This window comes from Haliaeetus albicilla, chromosome 18 (assembly GCF_947461875.1).
Source record: "Haliaeetus albicilla chromosome 18, bHalAlb1.1, whole genome shotgun sequence".
Lineage (NCBI taxonomy): Eukaryota > Metazoa > Chordata > Aves > Accipitriformes > Accipitridae > Haliaeetus > Haliaeetus albicilla.
In genome coordinates this window covers 24,050,020-24,070,495 of record NC_091500.1, presented here as the reverse complement: position 1 = coordinate 24,070,495, position 20,476 = coordinate 24,050,020, and the positions used below count along the sequence as shown (strand labels likewise).

Below are 20,476 nucleotides of genomic sequence, written 5' to 3'. Positions count from 1 at the left end.
CCCTAGACCACACAGCCCTGTTTTTGGTTTCTTTGTTATTTCTGTGTGTATCCAAGTCTGAGAATTAGGATTTTTGTGGCATGGCTCTCCCTGATGTTTCCAATTGGATATCATAATATAAGCTGCTCAGCATGGTTTTTTTTTTTGGTTTGAATCCCACTTTTAGGGACTTCTCTATTGCTACCTTTAATTTTAGGGTATTTAAATGCTTATCTCAGCACTATGTTCAGTGCCAGAAACAGGTCACTAAATGGTAAATGCTTATGCATTAAATTTAGGGATTTTCCAATGTATGGAAATAAACTCAATGTCTGACTGTCGTGCAGTCTCCAGCTTCTTTTCTGTATGCAGTGAATTTACATGCTTTAAAGATGAATAATACATAAGTATCTTAAAGGTATATAGGTGTATAGATATTTTAAATTATTGCCACAAACTTTAAATGTACTGGTTTTGATAAGAAATAAATTCCATTAACACATGTGGAACACTAAAGAACAACTAAAACTGCATCTCAGTTTCTAGGTAGTAAAAGGTTTTTCCACTTGCGTTGATTACCTGTTCTTTGGGAGAAGTATATTTTTCTGCTGTGGAAGATAATAGAGACAATTAAGGTTATGTATTTTTTATACTCTGAATGCACATCTCCCAGCTGGAACCTGGCAGTCTCATCTAATCATTGAGCTAAGAAGCATGTTGACAGTTCCTCAAGTCAGAAGATTTCCTGACACCATTCTTTATCATTTTACAACCATGTTGGAGGCTGGGAGCTTCAAAATACTTGGATGTGGGACAGTAGTGACATTGTTTCCACTGTCCAAAGACGATATGCTATTTCAGTCAGTTTACTTCAGCTAACTTTACTTCAAACATCAAAGTACTTGCTATTTAGTGAAACTGGCTGTGCTAATAGGTTTTGTTTGGACACTACTGTTCTAAAAGCCATTAGCAGCCTCAAGAAATTAGTAGCAGCAGGAATATTTCTTTCCAATCCCAGTCTCTGGGGGAGAAGCAAACAACAAATAAACAGACTGTAGCAGGAACAGTGCCGGAATGCCAAAACTGCTTTTATGATTAGTAGCTACAGCATCAGTGAGAATAACCTCACAGCGCAGCAGTAAAAGATTCAGCAGCAGTGGAGGAAAGAAGAGAGATAGTAGAGGACTGAGGTACAACACTAAGAATAAAAGTGGTGGAGTGTGACAGGTAACCATAGATTTTGAGATGCTTTAGTACACTGGACATTGCATTAGACCTGAAAAAAACTGACAGGCCCACCTGGGTGTGACCTGGCTGTTGTACATCTTTTATTCTTTAAAATAACTTGTACATAAGAGCTACTCAGTCTTGAACTTTGCAGTAGTTTCTTGAAAGGTTGTTGCTAGAGGTGAAGAGCAAATGCTAACAGAAGTATTTGCTTCTAACATGAACTAAACAGACCTGGGTTTTGTTTGTTTTCAAATGACATAGTAAATTCTTCTTGATCCATAGAAACCACTAAGTTATTTGAAGTTAATCCATGTTTGAAGTATTTATAGGGAACTAGAATAAGGTCCGCCTGTATGTACAGATGTACACATGCATGGATGGGTGTGTAGACTGATAGTTCTGAATTTTGGTTTTATACAATTAAATGTATGCACACTTAATACAGAGATAGTTGTTTTGATATCAGAAAGGAGACCTGAAAAACTTGGCAAGAAGTTAAATCTTAACCCAATTACATTCTACATTCTACAAAGATTCATAGAATGGTTTAGGTTGGAAGGGGCCTTAAATATCATTTACTTCCAACCCCCCTGCCATGGGCAGGGACACCTTCCACTAGACCAGGTCGCTCAAAGCCCCATCCAACCTGGCCTTGAACACTGCCAGGGGTGGGGCATCCATAGCCTCTCTGGGCAACCTGTTCCAGTGCCTCACCACCCTCATAGTGAAGAATGTCTTCCCTACATCTAATCTAAATCTACTCTCTTGTAGTTTAAAACCTTTACCCTTGGCCTACCACAACAGGCCCTGCTAAAATGTTTGTCCCCATCTTTCTTATAAGCCCCCTTTAGGTACTGGAAGGCTGTTATAAGGTCTCCCCAGAGCCTTCTCTTCTCCAGGCTGAACAGCCCCAACTCTCTCAGCCTGTCTTCACAGGAGAGGTGCTCCAGCCTTCTGACCATCTTCATGGCCCTCCTCTGGACTCACTCCAACAGATCCATGTCCTTCTTATGTTAGGGGCCTCAGATCTGAACACAGTACTCCAGGTGGAGTCTCACAAGAGCGGAGTAGAGGGGGAGAATCACCTCCCTCAACCTGCTGATCACGCTTCTTTTGATGCAGCCCAGGATATGGTCATGGTGAGCTTCTCATCAACCAGCACCCCCAAGTCCTTCTCCCCAGGGCTGCTCTCAATCCACTCATTGCCCAGCCTGTATTTGTGCTTGGGATTGCCCTGACTCATGTGCAGGACCTTGCACTTGGCCTTGTTGAACTTCCAGAGGTTTGCACAGGCCCACCTCTCAGGCCTGCTGAGGTCCCTCTGGATGGCATCCCTTCCCTCCAGCTTGGTGTTGTCGGCAAACTTGCTGAGGGTGCACTCAATCCTGCTGTCCGTGTCACCAACAAAGATGTTAAACAGCGCTGGTCCCAATACCAACCCCTGAAGAACGCCACTCGTCACTGCTCTCCACTTGGACATCGAGCCATTGACTGCAACTCTTTGAGTGCAACCATCCAGCCAATTCCTTATCCGCAGAGTGGTCCTTTCATCAAATCCATGTCTCTCCAATTTAGAGACGAGGATGTCATGCAGGTAAGTGTGCTTTGCACAAGTCCTTCCCTTATCCACCAATGATGTAATCCCATCGTAGAAGGTTGTCAGGCACGATTTGCACTTAGTGAAGCCATGTTGGCTGTCATCAGTCACCTCCTTATTTTCCATGTGCCTTAGCATAGTTTCCAGGAGGATGTGCTCCATGATCTTGCTGGGCACAGAGGTGAGACTGACTGGCCTGTAGTTCCCTGGGTCTTCCTTTTTTCCCTTTTTAAAAATGGGGGTTATGTTTCTGCTTTTCCAGTCAGTTGGTACTTCCCTGGACTGCCACGACTTCTCAAATATGATGGAGAGTGGCTTAGCAACTTCATCCACCAGTTCCCTCAGGACCCACGCATGCGTCTCATCAGGACCCATGGACCTGTGCACCTTCAGGTTCCTTAGATAGTCTCGAACCTGATCTTCTCTTACAGTAGGTTGTTCTTCATTCTCCCAGTCCCTGCCTTTGCCTTCTGTGACTTGGTTGGTGTGGCTGGTGCACTTGCCAGTGAAGACTGAGGCAAAAAAAGTCATTGAGTGCTTCAGCCTTCTCCATGTCCCAGGTAACCAGGTCTTCTGTGTCCTTCCGGAGAGGGCTCACATTTTCCCTAGTCTTCCTTTTATCACTGATGTACCTACAGAAGCTCTTCTTGTTGCCCTTGACATCCCTGGCCAGATTAATTTTATCAGGGCTTTAGCTTTCCTAACCTGGTCCCTGGCTGTTCAGACAATTTCTCTGTATTCTTCCAAGGCTACCTGTCCTTGCTTCCACCCTCTGTAGGCTTCCTTTTTGTGTTTGAGTCTGTCCAGGAGCTCCGTGTTCCTCCATGCAGGCCTCCTGGTGTTTTTGCCTGACTTCCTTTTTGTTGGGATGCTTCACTCCTGAGCTTGGAGGAGGTGATCTTTGAATATTAACCAGCTTTCTCGGGCCCATCTTCCCTCCAGGGCTTTATCCCATGGTACTCTACCAAGCAGATCCCTGAAGAGGCCAAAGTCTGTTCTCCTGAAGTCCAGGGTAGTGAGCTTGCTCTGCACCCTCCTCGCTGCCCTAAGAACTCCACCATTTCATGGTCACTGCAGCCAAGGCTACCCTTGAGCTTCACATTCCCCACCAGCCCCTCCTTGTTGGTGAGAACAAGGTCCAGCATAGCATCTCTCCTTATTGGCTCCTCTATCACTTGGAGAAGGAAGTTCTCATCAACACATTCCTGGAACCTCCTGGATTGCTTATGCATTCAGACACATTGCCACAAGGCAGAAGAGAACTGAGGCTTGTTAGGACAGGGAGGGGCATGGTCCAAGGCTCTGGAGACACTGAAACATTTCACAGTAAGCATGACTGGAAATGGAGAATGCATAGGCATTTTTATGATGTAGTAAAACAGAGTGACAGTTTAACTTTCTGTCTATTCAGCATGCAGACAAATGTTTTGCAAGTGTAAAATTCTGCTTAATGTGACAGAGGGTCAAAGTTGGTTCTAGTTGTAGGTAAAGGTTTACATTGGTTACTAGGGGAGTAGATAGATAAAGCATTGAACTAGATGCAGCTCTGCTGCTTATTTTGAGTACACCAGAGCCTGGAAAAGCTATCACTCCTGCTGTGGTCACCTTGTGGGGAATGATTCCTAATGCAAAGACCTGCTCCCAGATGCAGCAGAACTTGCTTTTATCCTTCCTCTTCTCCACTTTCTCTAACACTGTTAAAAGCAGAAAGCGTGGGTCTCCGGAACCCTTTCCTTATCATCTCTCTCTCCCTTCTCTGTCCCACTACTACTCCTTCTAGTGGCAGGACGCTCAGCCCTTACCCACTGAGGGAGAAATTTGATAAGACAAGAGGATCACTGGTCGGGGTGCAAAATGTGCCAAGAAGTTGTGTTACAGAGGAAGCAGCTTATTTTGGAACATTCCTACAGTTCTACTTCTATTAGCAATTTGACAGCTTCCAGATGGAAGCAAACAGCTGAAATGAACTAACCATTCATCATTTTATAATTCTTACCTCTCCTCATTATAATCATGTGTGAAGCACTGTGTTGTATTTAATTCAAATGCATCAAATGTGACAACTTGGGAATACTGAAAACAAATTTGAGTTGTGTTTATGGTACCATGACAATGTGTTGTGAAATTAATCAATTACATTGAATTGGGTAAATTACAATAAAAATTAGATTTTTAAAAAAATACTTATTTCCACCTCTGTTTAACAGATTTCAGACAAAGGCTGTCATTTCTTCTTTTGAAATTTATTGACTTTATTAAAATAATAAAACTTCACAGTGTCAAGGGGAAAGGAACAAATACCCACAGGACTTTTTAACTGCTGAAATGTTGAATTGCTTCTTACAATTGACTGTATATATGGAAAAGACATTTTCCTTTGTAAAACTCCACTTTTTAGTAGTAAATACTTCAAAATGAAAACTTCAAAGCTGTGTTTTATTCAGTGTATTTACTGAAGAGCAATATACTTGATGCCAAACTCAAAGCAGCTAGTGATTCTGTACACACACACATTGTTTTATATGATCTCTTTAAATAGACTCATTGTAATAATGTGATGGGTTCTCTTCTCCAAGTTACCATTTTACAGAAAATAATATCCTTTCAGAGAAAACAATACTATGACTTTCCCTTCAGAAGTGCCATGGGGCAAATATAAAATCTTTACCAGCATTACTGACATATTCAAGCACCTAGAGTAAATCTCTGCGCGTAACTATTTTAAAAGAAAGCATAGCATTAAAAGGAATTTAAAAAAAAGGATACTGAAGAGTTACCTTTCTTCTTTTCATTATCAAAATAAAGAGAGCTGAGAAGTCAGATGCAAAAGGCAATCCTGCCTTGGAGACCTTTCCTAAAAGTGACTGAAACAGATATTTTTGTAATTATACTTTGCCCTAAAATTGTATATTATGAAATACTGTTACATGAACTATATTGAGCTCTGGTTAAATAAATTAATAAATAAGCCAAAAAACTAGATGCTACTCAAACTTCAGCAAATTATACTTTTTGAACTTGAAAGAATAACTGCTCAGCTGGAGAGAAATTCTGAAGGAACAAAAAAAAGGGAAAATAATTCAGTAAGTAATTTCCTTCATGGTATGGAAGATGAATGAGCCTGAATTCACATAATGTTTGGCATTCTGAAGTGAATTAGTCAAGTATGTAAATAAGTGTTTAGATATCTGAATAATGCCCTTAACTTCGGTGGAACTCTTCCCTGTCTAATCTTATATTTAAGTGCTTTTCTCATCAGATAAAAATTGTTAAATTGACTTCTTAAATAACATTGTTTTATATGTATAGAACAGACAAATAGGAGGTTTTGTTTATATTAGTGCAGGAATGAAAGAAACCCTGAGAGAATGGAAGCAGACTATTACAAAGCATTTAAGAATTTTCCAGTTCATTGCTTCTTGGACCAAATCACTTTGGACACTTTCTTGATTTTTTTCCCTAGAAGAGAAACAATTGCCGTTAGCCTATGTCGAAATTTCTGTCTCTACAATGATTGGATTAAACAAAATAATGATTTATAAAATGTTAGTCTATATTAGATGTACTTCAAAGTTTCTCAGTGTTTTAAATAATGTTACATTTATCGGAATGTTGTAAATATGATGGAAAATTAATTTCAGTTGTTATGAATAGGATATGTCAAAATTACTAATCCTATGTTTCTTAATTCAGTGGTGGGATAATATTTAAAAAAGTATATATGAGAAAATGCCAATTCTTTATCTTTTTTCTTTCCTTTTTTTTCAGCTGTGTCTTGTGGTATTCCTGACTCCCCTGGGAATGGTTCAGTTATAGGTAATGAATTCACTTTGGGCAGTAGATTGATATATGAATGTAATGAGGGCTTCAGGCTAGAATCCAGTCAACAAGCAACAGCAGTGTGTCAAGAAGATGGATTATGGAGCAACAAAGGGAGGCCACCTGTTTGCAAATGTAAGTGGACATGTATTTCTCAAGCATATTTCCCTTGAACTTTCTCAGGAACATCTTCACTGGTGATATTTAGGTTTTATGTATACATATGCCCTGAACTGGCCATTCAGGAATGTATAATAATTTAGCATTTAGTATAGTAGAAGAGGCCTGTAAATTTGCTTATTAAAAAAACCTCCTTGTTTGTCTTCTTCAAAAATCTGAATTCAACTTATTAGATAATTCAGTTTCATGTATATTTTCTTATTATGAATAATGTGCGCTTCTCCATTTTCACAGTAAAAGTTTAATATAGTTTCTAAAGTACTAAAAGCAAAAACTATTTCTTAAAATACTGCTAGTGTAGATAATTAAGCTGGGTAAGAGTCCTTTAGTCTTCAATTTTGCTGCCTGTCAGAAGTAGCCAGTGTAATGCAGACTCCTCTACCATGTGATAGGGCCTCTCATTTGCATTGGGCTACCTTGTCTTTGTACTGGATAAAAGCAATAATTAACTGAGTATGACTTCAAGTATGTGACCTGAAATACTGATTAGGACATAATCTTAAAATTGTTAATTGCTATAATACTATATGTAAAATTTTTGAGATTTTGTTTAGAATCTTGAACTAATCAACAGTATATGTATGTGCTTTCCAGATTCTGAATTTGAAAACCATGTTCTAAGTTTTTCAAACACGTAAAATTCAACTTATTTTTAAAGAAAGAGTAAAATGGTATGAATATAAAAATTGCAAAATTATACACGATTGTGAAATGGTTTTCATTTGAATTAGTTGACAGCAAACAAATGTTAGAAAATATTGCTGAAAGTTACTTCAAGAGATCTTTTAAGCATCCCTGACAGATGCTCATTTAACCTAATCTTGACCTTCCCGATTACACTATTTCAGTAATTGACTTTTTTTTTTTGCCTTGCAAAGTGTTTCCTGAATATAACCTGAATCTGTTTTTCTGTAGTGTAAAGGCATTATTTCTTTTTGTATCCACAGTGGTCAAACAGAAGTTATTTTTTTCTTCTTTCATTCCTTTTATTGTTTTTGAAAACTGTGGGTTTTGTCAAAAAGTGTGGTGGGTTGACCTTGGCCAGCAGCCACACCCTCATGCAGCTGCTCACTCACTCCCCCTTTTCAACCAGACAGGGGGAAAAATAGGATGAAAAATCTTGTGTCTCAAGATAAGGACAGAGAGTACTGTCACAGGACTTGGGGAAAATTAGTTTAATGTATTGGCAATTAAAATAAGGTCAAATATGTGTCAGGAGAAAAAAAAATATTAAACCAGTACTTTCCTCCCTCTGTTCCCAGGGTCAGCTTCACTCCCTTGCTCTTGACTCTTCTCCCCACCCCAAGCAGTGCTGGGGGAGGAGGAGTGGGAGTTGTGATCGGTTTATAAAAAGCTCCTCTCTCCTGCTCCTTCCTCCTCGCACTTTTCCTCTGCTCCTGCTTGGGTCTTCTCCGCAGGCTGTTGTCCTTCAGGATAAACTTGCTCTAGCGTGGGTCCTCCATTGGCTGCAGTTCATTCAGAAAATATCCCCCTGCTCCAGTGTGGGCTGCAGTGTAGATACCTGCTCTGGCATGGTCCTCTCCATGGGTTGCAGCAGAATACCAGCTCTAGTGCCTGGAGCACCTCCTCCTCCTCCTTCTCCTCCTCCTCCTCCTCCTCCTTCTTTTGTGACCTTGGTGTTCCCTCTGCTGCGTCTCACTCTTTTTGTACCCTCCTCCTCAGCCTGTGCAGGGGTTTACCCTTTCCTAAATACACTTTCCTAGAGGTGCCACATCTTGGCTGATGGGCTCAGCTGTGTCCTGTGGTGGGTCCTTTGGAAGTGGCTGTGTCCAGCAGCCCAAGGCTGTCCTCACAGAGGTCACCCCTGCAGCACCTCCCCGCCCTCCCCAGCACCTTGACTCCTGCACCCCGTACACCTAGTCACCCCGTCCGCAGAGATAACTGTCTTGCTGTGATTCATTCTCACTCCTTCATTCTTTTTGGGCCGGCGATTCTCATTATTGTCCTCTGGACATTCTCCAATTGATCTACACCTTTCTTGAAGGACAATGTGTAAAACTGAATACAGCAGTTCCACAGAGTACATAAGGAGGGTTATTCCAAACCAGCTGTGATCACACAGACGTGCTCTGAATTCAGAGCCATGTCTGGAGGGACAGTGGTGCTCCAGTGTACTGAACTGCACTTCATTCTCTCAGAAAAAGTTGACAAGGTACAAAGAACGTAATTTGAATGATTAATCAGCAGAAATATAAACAGATTTTTTTTGGAGGGAAGAGGCCAGTTAAACTAACTGGGGATTAAAAATACTGAATTAATAACACTATATCCGCAGTACAAAAGTAAAAAAAACCCAACAAAACAAGCTTGTATTATTGAAATGATCAGACTGAACCAGACAATGACTACCCTGTAAAACAAAGCTTAATTATTAACATTTAGCACAAGTTTCAACATTAAAAATTTTGTTTAATATTTATAATAGCCTAACAAATTATATATAACAGTCTTTTCTTTTTTCCTTTTCTAAAAATGTATTCAGTTTGAAAAAGAATCCCATTACTTCTAAAACCAGAAGTGCTAAATTAAAATGCTAGTGATCTACATGTGAATATTAAAGTCAATATTTTCAAAATGGATTGCTATTCAGAAGCAGGCATGTTTTACCCAAGGTTTCGTACTTGCAATGTGCAGAAAAGCTTAGACAATCTGCATAACAACCTGTTTTTGTAGTATTGCTGCTGTAAGGATAAATGTATTTAGTCCCCAGACATAGAAACATCTCAGACTTGATGAGCAGCGAAGACAGCACAGAAAGGTAAATGGTAAATAAATGAGTTCATTTTATCCCCAGGTCTATTAAAATGAAGGTTGAAATCAGTGCAGTTTGTTTTGCAAAGTATCTCTGGTAATATAATGCCCGAGGCAGATGTTTGAAACTCCTTTCTTTTCATTAAAAGTATTTACATCAGATTTAAATCATGAGAAATATGATTCATGCTGGTCATACAGCAAGACACAGATGGATCATAGACGTTAGGCTATTGAATTTAATTACATGAAATATCAATCAACAGATATCTATTAAGAAAGCTTAACTGAATGGCAAGGAACTTGCTTCAGTTATTCTACACAGATCTCTAGTACACGATGGAGGGAACTAGAGATGCCTATCTGTATTACTATTTGAAAGCCTTTATCAGGCAATACTTTAAACCAGGCCAATACTCTCTTTAGAGAGTGACCATGTAGTAGTAACTTTACATATCAATACAGAACACTGTATAAAGTATGCAAAAACTTTCTACTGAAACCTGTAAATTAGTACATTACTGTTGGCCAGAGGAGTGAGTGTCATATACAGTTCCAAAAAACATACCATCCAAAAGGTGTAGATATATCCAAGAAATCTGAATAAAACAACTTTGGTCTCCAACTACAGATGAGTACTGGTGCTTGTATGATTCTTCCCTTACTGTATGCCAGATAAACTGCCTCTTAACACTTTTTACACCAACTAATATCATTTGGATAATGCTTAAAAAGAAAGGAAAATAAGTACAGACATGATTACAAATTTAAGGTTTTAAGTTATAGCTATAGTTAGCTGAGAAACACTGTTTTACCTATTACCAGCAGTTTTACACACCTGTAAAGTACTCTTCTGAAGTCATAAGTTTCCATCTTTCTAAGATTAAAAAAAAAGAAAGAGAACAATCTTTTGGGAATTTTTTGTTTATTCCATTTCATCAGATATGATTTGAATTTTGTCTGATACTGTGGAAATACAGATGCTGATTCTTGCTGTGACAAGTTAAAAAGGGAGAAGAACACAAATGAAATATCCTTCTTCTCCTTTGGATGATGAAATCTTTTGCTATTATTATATAGAATTACATCATTATAGCATGATTATTACATTTTGTTTATGACTAATTAGTGAAAATTATTCTTCTTATTATTTACTGCCTTACTTTCTTCAGAATATATATCATCAAGTACAGAGAAATAAAGTCTTCCAAAGCAGAGACTTAAAGATGGAAACAGAAAAGGACTTAGCATCAATGCAAAATTAGATGTGTTTCTCCCTAAATTCAATCCAGAGCCACACTTGGATATTTAAGATATTTACTGAATAGAGAGATTCATGCTTGGAATAGTATCTGTAACTATTTTGTAAAGAAACAAAGTCATCTAAATGTGTTGGTGAGGGTCAATCTATTTATCTAAGACACTTGTTTGGTTTTATATTTTTTATTTATATTTCCAAATACATTTCACCATGTGTTTGTTTTCCTGTGTGTCTTTCTCCTCCTGTGAAATTCCTCTGATTTAGAAAACTAGATTTTTCAGTGTTCTAGATGTGATTTTCCTTTTTCATCTTGTACAGGATTTTGGGGGTTTGGATACAAAATTTCAGAACTGATAGAAATGAGAACAGAAGTAGTACACATTCTTTCCTGGACATCCTTGTGGCTTGGACTATCTCTTTACATTTCATATGCTAAAGATGACAGATAAGAATAGTTATCTTTTGGGGAGCTAATATATTTTCTTAGGGTTTTTGATTTTGTGGACACTTGACACTGACTTTCTTAATGAAATAGGAATATTGGTCTGAATATTGGGTTCTCCCTCCACAGCAATTGAACTTCTTAGTTGACACCATTAAAGTTTGTTCATAGCTTGAATGTGTTGTTGTTTACTTTTTCTCTGAATAATATAGAGAAACAGTTGGTTTAGACCATTCTTAAGAATTGAAAGAACTAGAAAGAATGAGCTGTGCCTCACTGTGTCAGGAGTAGAAAATGCATGACGTGATAAGGAGAAGCTACTGAAAAAATTGGTATGAGGTCTAAATCAATGAAGGAGGTCATACTAAGCCTGTCCTGAAAAAAAAAGATAACTTCTTTCTCTGTTTAGTATGTATACTTCAGTGCTATTAGAGAGTTTGTATTTCCTTGTTCCAAAATTCATGTTCCATGAAAAGAAAACTCGGTATTGAGTTTGCTTTGACAAACAGTGCATTCCAGTACTAGAAACTTCTGCTAATTTGAGATGTGGTACCATCCCAGTGTTTGCACTAAGGAGAGTTTTAAGTATGTATGATACTTTTAGAGAACTAGGGTCAATGTTAGCACAATTCTTTTAAAAGTCAAGCATTACTTTTTTCATGACAAAGCAACACAAAAAGAAATGTTCCCTGGGCCAGCAGGAAACATTTTTTTTTTAATACAGGCATTTTTGCATGTTAGAAAATGTGTAATGCAAATTCTTAAGAATATTATAATTATGATTAATGTGCAGTTTTAGAGTTTTGCTAGACGTAGTAAAAAGACGTACAGACACCTAACCGCTTGAAATTAAAGGAAGTATAACCTTTTTTGTTCCATAGGAAATCTGCAGACCTAAAGCTGCTTTAAGAAATATGCAGAAAAGACCATTAAAGTAGGACCTGGTTAGTGCAAAGCAGAACTTTCAGTTCTGTGCACTTTCTGTGCTTTTTGACCAGATCTAGGGAACTGATTTAAAATATTGTGCCAGAGGGTGAAAAAATGATGTCAGCAAATGTTACGATTTACTTGCATGTTTCTCTTCACAAGACGGGAAAACTGAATTTGTTCACTTATTGCAAGATCACCTTGTCATATTTTTTTTCTGATTTTGCCAAGGTACTCTAACAGGTCTCTAAAGCTAAGTACCATAATTTGTAAACCAAGAGTATGAATATATACAATATTATATTATATATCTGTATAAGTACATATAAGATGTACCCATATAGGTTATATTCCATATGTGTTGGTGCTGACATCTGAACCAGTATATGTTTATTAAGAAAAATACTGCTGAAATAGGTTAACTTGTTAGCCTCTGTTCTTACTTGCTCTCCTTTTCATAGAATTAAGTGGATGCATAACCTAGGAAATTGAGTTTGTAGTTAATTAATTTTTCTAACATTTTGATTACCTGGGATGGTCCCTGTAACTGCATAACTTTATTGCTATTTTCCATTACTCCTTTAATATACTCATTGAAAGATTTAAATCTTGTCCTTCATTGGTTTATGCTAATTTCTCTAATATCAAATATTTTAAAGAACAGCTAATGTTACCTTTGCATAATCTGCATTTTTCAGATTTCACTGTAGATATTTTTGGAAGCTATGGTGTGCTGAGCTGTAACAGTGATGGTTCAGACACTGACTTTTATCTAGAAATTAATTGGAAAATAATCAGAAATTTTAGAAGCCTTTTTATAATTTTCAATATGTTTGTACAATGTCTAGTTATAGAACTATGAATCACAAGTAGTTCTGGAATAAAGCATCAGTTGTATTATAAATGCAAAAAGGAATTTGTTAATATAAACAGGCAAAGATTCACCACCAGCTCATAATAGATATTGTGCAATTGCTGGGGGTTTTATTAGCTAGGACATTCAGAGCACCATATGCAATATTTCTCCTAACATTTTCCCTACTAAATCCTGAGGTCAGTAAGTAATTTTTGGAGTATTTTTTCAAGGTTTGGTATGTAACATGGAGTACTTATTAAGGGTTAGTACTTAGTGAACTGTAGTAAAACAGTTGATTAGTTTAGGCATTTTAGGTTATTCCAGATACATTAGACTGATAACAGATTGACTTGCTGACTGGACTGACAGACTGATACTGAATACCATGTGATCCTTTTGTTTATCTATTTTGAGGTTTCGAAGCCTATCCTGTGGAAATATTGAACTACAAAAAGCGCTTAATTTTTTTTCTCTGTGCTTTTTTTTTCTACTAGCATACTGAAACTATCAACTTGCTCAAGTGATCCTATTTTGTTCTCAGGTCTTTGTTCTTAGATTCTGTGGTGTGTGGGATTATTTGGTTTCCTACTGTCTTCTTATTTTACTAATACTTATTAATTTAAACCACACTAGTCTCTCAAGCATTATACACAACTTGACCTTAATCTCGCTTTTTTTAAGCTACTAGTGGATTTAGTCAAAAGGGTATATTTGAACAATATAGTTATTATTACTGCATTATAAGTTCACAATACGGTAAGACAAAAATGCCCTTTCCCTTTCTTTGTGATTGCTAACTACCTGCTAAAGAATGGCAGCCAAGTATCAGATGCTATTACACTTGCAAATAATAATAGAAAATTCCTGTTATTGAGATATTTTTCCATCATATACATTGTAGTTGTCTTTTTTTTTTCCCCCTTGAAACAATAATTACATTCAGAGTCACAGTATTCAAGATATTCCTGGAATAGCATGAGATGTACTTTTTTTTTGCTTACTTAACAATAAGAAAAGCAAAGGCTTGTAAACAGAAGAACAACTCAGTAAAATGGAAAAGTCAGTCTTCTGGTATTCAGATTCTAGGAAAATATTGATAGTGCAATGTGTTTGTTGACCAGAAGAGCAAGTAAAAAGAATAATGAAATTAAAAAGAGTTAATCATTATGAACAGTTAAAACTAAAAGCTAAGCACATTACTGCACAAATTCTTGTTAGATTTTAGTTGCAGTTGAAAAGATCTTGTTATTTTTTTTTGTCATTGCCACTGTTCATATAGTGAACATTTTGCTTAGTGAACATTTTGCTTGTGTCTTGAGTAGCAAATATACCTGGGCTTATAGAACAACTCAATTTTTTTGTCTTTTTTTTATGGTAGGTATATGTCATTATGAATTCCCTGCTTTTGAGTCTGTTCAGAATTATCAGTATATGGTGATCATCATGTCATTAAAATGGGTAATCTTAATCATAATTTCAAACAATAATTATGTTTTCTGACCTATACTTTATGTAAAGCAATATTATTCATATCATTCTGTATTAAAAATACCTGGAGAAAAGAGATAACATCTTCACATCTGCAAGAAGTTGAGATTGTCCGTTACGGAGTTTCATCTGTGTAAATGACAATTTAAATAGTGCCCAGCCCATAATTTGCAAGAGAGAGACTGTGAGAGGCAAATTGATGCACTCATTCATAAACCATGTGCACAAAATCCAGCATCTGCTAATAGTGGTTTTTTGTTCCTTGAATGATGGGAAATAAAATAAATCAAAATCAGTCCCTGTAAGGTTAAAATTTTTCAAGCAAAAGTTTTAGCTGAGTACATCAACACAGTCTATAAGTATATTCTGTGCTCAGTAACATTCTCAATTAGAAACTGTAAAATCACGTATCAGAATCTGATAGCTGTTTGTAAAGTGTGCTTGCAACAAGATTCTAAGTGTATTTATAGCTAAAGAAAGAATAAATTACATACCTCAGTACGGAGAGGAAACATCTATGTGGCTTATTTACATATTTTGAAATAGCTGAGCTTCTTATCTCCAAGTGTCTTTAGATATCCCCTATGGTTAAGACTAATATTTTTACTATTAGACTAAATAAGAAGCTTGCTTTCATTTTTGAAAGAACCAATAAAAATATTGCTTGAAAGGAGAAGTGATAAAAATGTTAAATTTGAGGGGTATTAAGTACCTGTTTAGAATATTTTTTTTTTTCTGACAGACCTATATGATTTTCACTCCAAGGTGTTAAATGAAGTGCTTTAATATGCTTAATGTATTTAACAACAAATAAGAAAAAAATGCTTCTTGGTAAATAATTTATAATCTTTGAGTAGCTATGAAACACAGTTTATTATTAGTATCAAATTAAATTAAATTAGTAAGAAGTCCTCCTTTAACCTGGGAAATTGTTCATCACTAGTCAGAATATTGTTATAAAGACCAAAGTGAAGACCGATTAAGTTTCAAAGTGATTGTACGCTGGCAATCCTTCCAAGATATACTGAAAAAAAAAAAACCCCTAAGAAAATATTCTACAATTTCAACTGAATGTAACCTTATAATCTGTCATTTGGAAGTTCTTCAGATGATTTCCCCTTCATAACTTCTTACACATCTTCACAGATATGCTGTGGTGCCAGCTCTGTGTTTCCTAGATGCTAGAATTTACCATGGGTAAGATAACTATTGGAAAAGGTAGATAAATAATTCTAGAATTGTCAAAGGTATTCTGGAAAGTGGTGGAAATTTAGGTTTTTACAGGAATTGTTTTTCTGCCGCTTTCCCGGTATTTCATTTGTATTGGCTTTGTGTGGCAAGGTTTTGGTAGTGGGGGAGTTACAGGTAACTGTAAGAAGCTGCTGGAAGCTTCCCCTGTGTCCAACAGAGCCAATACCAGCTGGCTCTAAGACGGACCCGCCGCTGGCCAAGGCTGAGCCCATCAGCGATAGTGGTAACGCCTCTGTGATAACGTTTTTAAGAAGGGAAAAGTTGCTGGGACAGGCAGAAACTGCAGCCAGAGGGAGAAGTGAGAACATGTAAGAGAAACAACCCTGCAGACCCCCAGGTCAGTGCAGAAGGAGGAGGAGGAGATGCTCCAGGCACCAGAGCAGAGATTCCCCTGCAGCCCGTGGGGAAGACCATGGTGAGGCAGGCTGTCCCCCTGCAGCCCAGGGAGGTCCACAGGGGAGCAGATATCCACCTTCAGCCCGGGGAGGACCCCACGCCGGAGCAGGTGGGTTCCCAAAGGAGGCTGTGACCCCGTGGGAAGCCCACGCTGGAGCAGGCTCCTGGCAGGACCTGCGGATCTGTGGAGAGAGGAGCCCACGGAGCAGGTTTTCTGGCAGAAAATGGGGGACCCACGTTGGAGCAGTGTGCTCCTGAAGGACTTCACGCTGCACAAACTGCATGCTGGAGCAGTTTGTGAAGAACTGCAGCCCATGGGAAGGACCCACATTGGAGAAGTTCATGGAGGACTGTCTCCCATGGGAGGGACCCCACGCTGGAGCAGGGGAAGAGTTTGATGAGTCCTGCCCCTGAGGAGGATGAAGTGGCAGAAATAACGTGTGATGAACTGACCGTAAACCCCATTCCCTGTCCCCCGGCGCCACTGGGGGGGTGGGGGGGTGGGTGGCAGAGAATCCGGGAGTGAATTGTGCCCGGGAAGAAGGGAGGGGTGGAGAGAAGGTGTTCTGAGATTTGGTTTTATTTCTCATTACCCTACTCTGGTTGATTTGTAATAAATTGAGTTAATTTTCCCCAAGCTGAGTCTGTTTTGCCCGTGACGGTAATTGGTTGAGTGATCTCTCCTGTCCTTATCTTGACCCACAAGCCCTTTGTTATATTTTCTCTCCCCTGTCCAGCTGAGGAGGGGGAGTGATAGAACGGCTTTGGTGGGCACCTGGCGTCCAGCCAGGGTCACCCCACCACACATTGATTGCCTGAACTAGGCCTTTTCATCACACATTCACTCATGATAAAATCACTTTATACCTCTGAGACAGTGTAAAGTCTACAGAATATGTAAGTATTTTTTGTCAGCTTTATTAGTCCTTTCCCTAGTAGAATGGTGTAAATTTATTATAGCATAAATGAGAATCAGACTTTTCTTTTTATTTCTTCAGTATAGTTTGGGGTTTTTACACGTTTCCTCCTAATGCTTTTGTCTTACACTGAACAGTGTGGTGACTTAAGTATATTGCACAAAAGATCAGAGGTAATGATTCCTAAGTATACGAAATATTTGGAAAAGTTGACAACTTTTTTTTAGCAACATATAAGGAAAACAAAAGAAGAGGAACTAAATTTCTGTTACATGGTTTTTTTGTTTGTTTTTCCTTGGAAAGTACAGCTTTTCTGAAGTGTTCCTGGGGTAGTAATTTTTTCTAAAGTACTTGTTGGGATATAAACAGTCACTAATTCATTCAGACTTTTTCTATAGCAGGGAAATTCTGAACAACATGGTATAGGATACCAAATACAGCTATTTTTAAATAAAGTAATCATAAATATTTTCATAAAACTAATTAATCTTTACAGAAACATAGGCACATTAAGATAGAATTCATGCCAATATTGTAAATATTCTGTGCATCTTGAATTGCACAGCATCAAATTGAAACTGAAAAATATTTAAGAATTCCATATATGATTGGTAGCTATATTAAGCCTTACGAAAAACATAAACTACAATTCTTGTCTACTGGCAGTAAGTGAATTCTCTTACGAAATCTGAAATACTAAAAGCAACAGAACTGAAATCAGTCTAAAAATCTCTCTAAATGTTATCTTTATTTTTTTATGTCAACTGTTCTAAACTGGAATGTAATAGTTTTCCTGACTACCCACAGTATACCATTTTATAGTAATTAGTATTTGAATGTGTGTTAACAGCTTTTTTGGCAACCTGTTTTGGGAACCTGTTAGAACTTTTCTAAAGTGAATATCATGGGTAAAAAAATAAAGCATCCCTTGAGCCTTTACAAAAATTGCGTAGCATTATTTGCTTTCCCTTTTACATCCACTGCAGTCTGTGATGTGTTTTGTCTCTGAAATTTTTAAATAAATCTCATTAGAGAGCATAACTGTATGTCATTGTTCCACTGCATCTCACTAAATGAAAATATACTACAAACTCCTGCTCAAGTTGTAATACTCACTGTACATTGTTCATTATTTTTCCTGGAACTTGTATTTCAAAAATGCTTACAATATGCTCAACCTTACTTTGCAAAACTTCTGCCAGTAAGGCAAGACATGTATCTGTGAAGAAACTTTGTGGTAGAATGCTAATATTTAAGTGTCCTTTCTTCACAGCTGTAACTTGTCCCAGCATAGAGACTCTGCTCTCAGAACATGTTGTCTGGAGACTGATTTCTGGGTCACTGAATGAGTATGGAGCTCAAGTCATGCTCAGCTGCAGTCCTGGATATTACTTATTGGGTCGAAGACTCATACAGTGCCGGACTAATGGAACCTGGAGCATAGGCAATGAAAGGCCAAGTTGTAAGGGTAAGGAACTTACTTGTTCACAGAATATCCTATGCTTTTTCATACATATATTTTATTTTATAAATAGGTTAAAGTTTTTTAAAAAATATTTTGCTATCAGTCTCCTATAAGTAAGCAAATATGAAATTTTCATTAACTTGTTGAAATTAATTGATTCAAGCTTTTTATGTGTAAAGTACAATATATTCCAATATACAAGAGTCAATGAAGTAGCATCAGAAGATCAATCTGGATGATGATCTGTGTCTGACTATGGATTTATTCAACTAGATAGTGCGTGAGTATTTAGACAATACTAGGAGGTAATGTTATTACTTTAGAAGATTCCAGATAAGAGTTAGAATAGAAGATGATTGCTTTGACTTCTTTGGTGAAGCATGAAAACTCTGCTGTTGGAGAAACATACATACGAGCTTTTATAATGTCTTCATACGAAAGTATCATGAATTACATCAGCCCTGACTTTGGATATATAAAGATTTAGAAAGCCTTGAAATTCTCAGTGGGATCATGCAGTTGTCAGGGGTTACAGTATCAGAACCTTAATGAATCCCCCCAAAACTTCATTTCTTCTTTTTCCAATGTGTTATTTGCTTTGGTCGGAGAGGATATTTGGCACATCACCTAGTTCTGCTACCCTTAAAGCAGTAACTTTTCCTACATTGTGGTAGTACTTAGAGGATCTCTTTCAATGCCAGGGCAGCACAGAAGATCCCAGCACCTGAAGGAAAATGGCCAACTGACAGGCCTAGCATACTAAGCAGAACTGGAAATAAAATTTAGGCATTCAGTTTTTCAGAGTAGTATGTCATTTCAGTGAGATATTCAAATTCAGTATTTCATCCTGAAAGAGAAGCTTGTTTTTCCTTTTTAGAGAGTGACCTTTTTTTTTTTTTTTAAATTCAGTGAAGTTTCTAATGTTAGAAAATATTTGAGAATGGCAATTCTGAAACAAGCTGAATCAATAAGAGAATTTTTATGGCAGCACTGTAGGGAGGAATTCTTGGGATCAGGTGAACAGCTTACTAAATTACACCTCGTGGTATTTTTTAAGAAAAAAGAACAGAATCATTCTGCTCTGTCAAACCCTCTCAAATCTGCAGATATGTCAATAATACCTTATGACAAACGATACCAAAAGTATTTCATATGATTCTATGATAGTGATAATGGAATGAACATAAACATCAGGTAGCTTTTCATATTCCAAACAAATCGTTGAGCAAAACCTTCAGTATGATATACATATCGTGACAAACAGAAGACAAAATTAATTTGCCTAAATACAAGCTCCTAATGCCATATGAGACAAATTGCAGTATCTAAGCTGGTAGATAGTAAAGACAACTTGGGAGAGATTCTCAGCCTTCTTCAACAGCAGCTGGAGGCTAGACAGAACACCCAAAGTCATCTCAGATGGTACCGAATCACTCCCAAGGGTGATTCAAGTATAAATTGACAAAATCTGTCACCAGTACTGGGAAGTGTGTGGCTACAAACCTCAGGCACAGAATTTAGAGAGGCAGTATTAGAGAATGATGCTAGCATGGGAAAAGAAGAATATAGAAAAGAGAACAAAGAAGGATGTATACCATTTAGCTAAAAATAATATAAAACAATATTTATTTTCTAGAAAAGAAAAAAATGAGATGTTTTCAGAAAAAGGCTGAGCGAGCTACCTATAACAGCAATCAGTATGACATACATGAAAGCAGTGTATTTGATCTTATCTAAATGATGATGGGTTGTGGAAAAGTATTGGTTGTAGTTTATTCCGTTAGTTTTGTTTGGGGAAAATTTCCTTTTGAAAATATTCAATTGGAAAAATAAGGTGACTCTTCTATAACTCTTATAAATGAGTAATAGCTATATCAATTTTCTTTTCAAATTTAA

The 20,476-nt window shown here is 37.4% G+C and overlaps 1 protein-coding gene across 1 annotated transcript in view; it reads left to right on the top strand.

The window, feature by feature from the left end:
- The window catches only part of CSMD1 (CUB and Sushi multiple domains 1), a 1,233,014-nt gene that overhangs the window by 1,133,954 nt on the left and 78,584 nt on the right, over window positions 1–20,476 (top strand). The window contains exons 50-51 of the mRNA XM_069805938.1: window positions 6,575–6,760; window positions 18,389–18,583. Of these exons, the coding sequence (XP_069662039.1) occupies window positions 6,575–6,760; window positions 18,389–18,583 (381 nt within the window). The remainder of the gene's footprint in view (window positions 1–6,574; window positions 6,761–18,388; window positions 18,584–20,476) is intronic.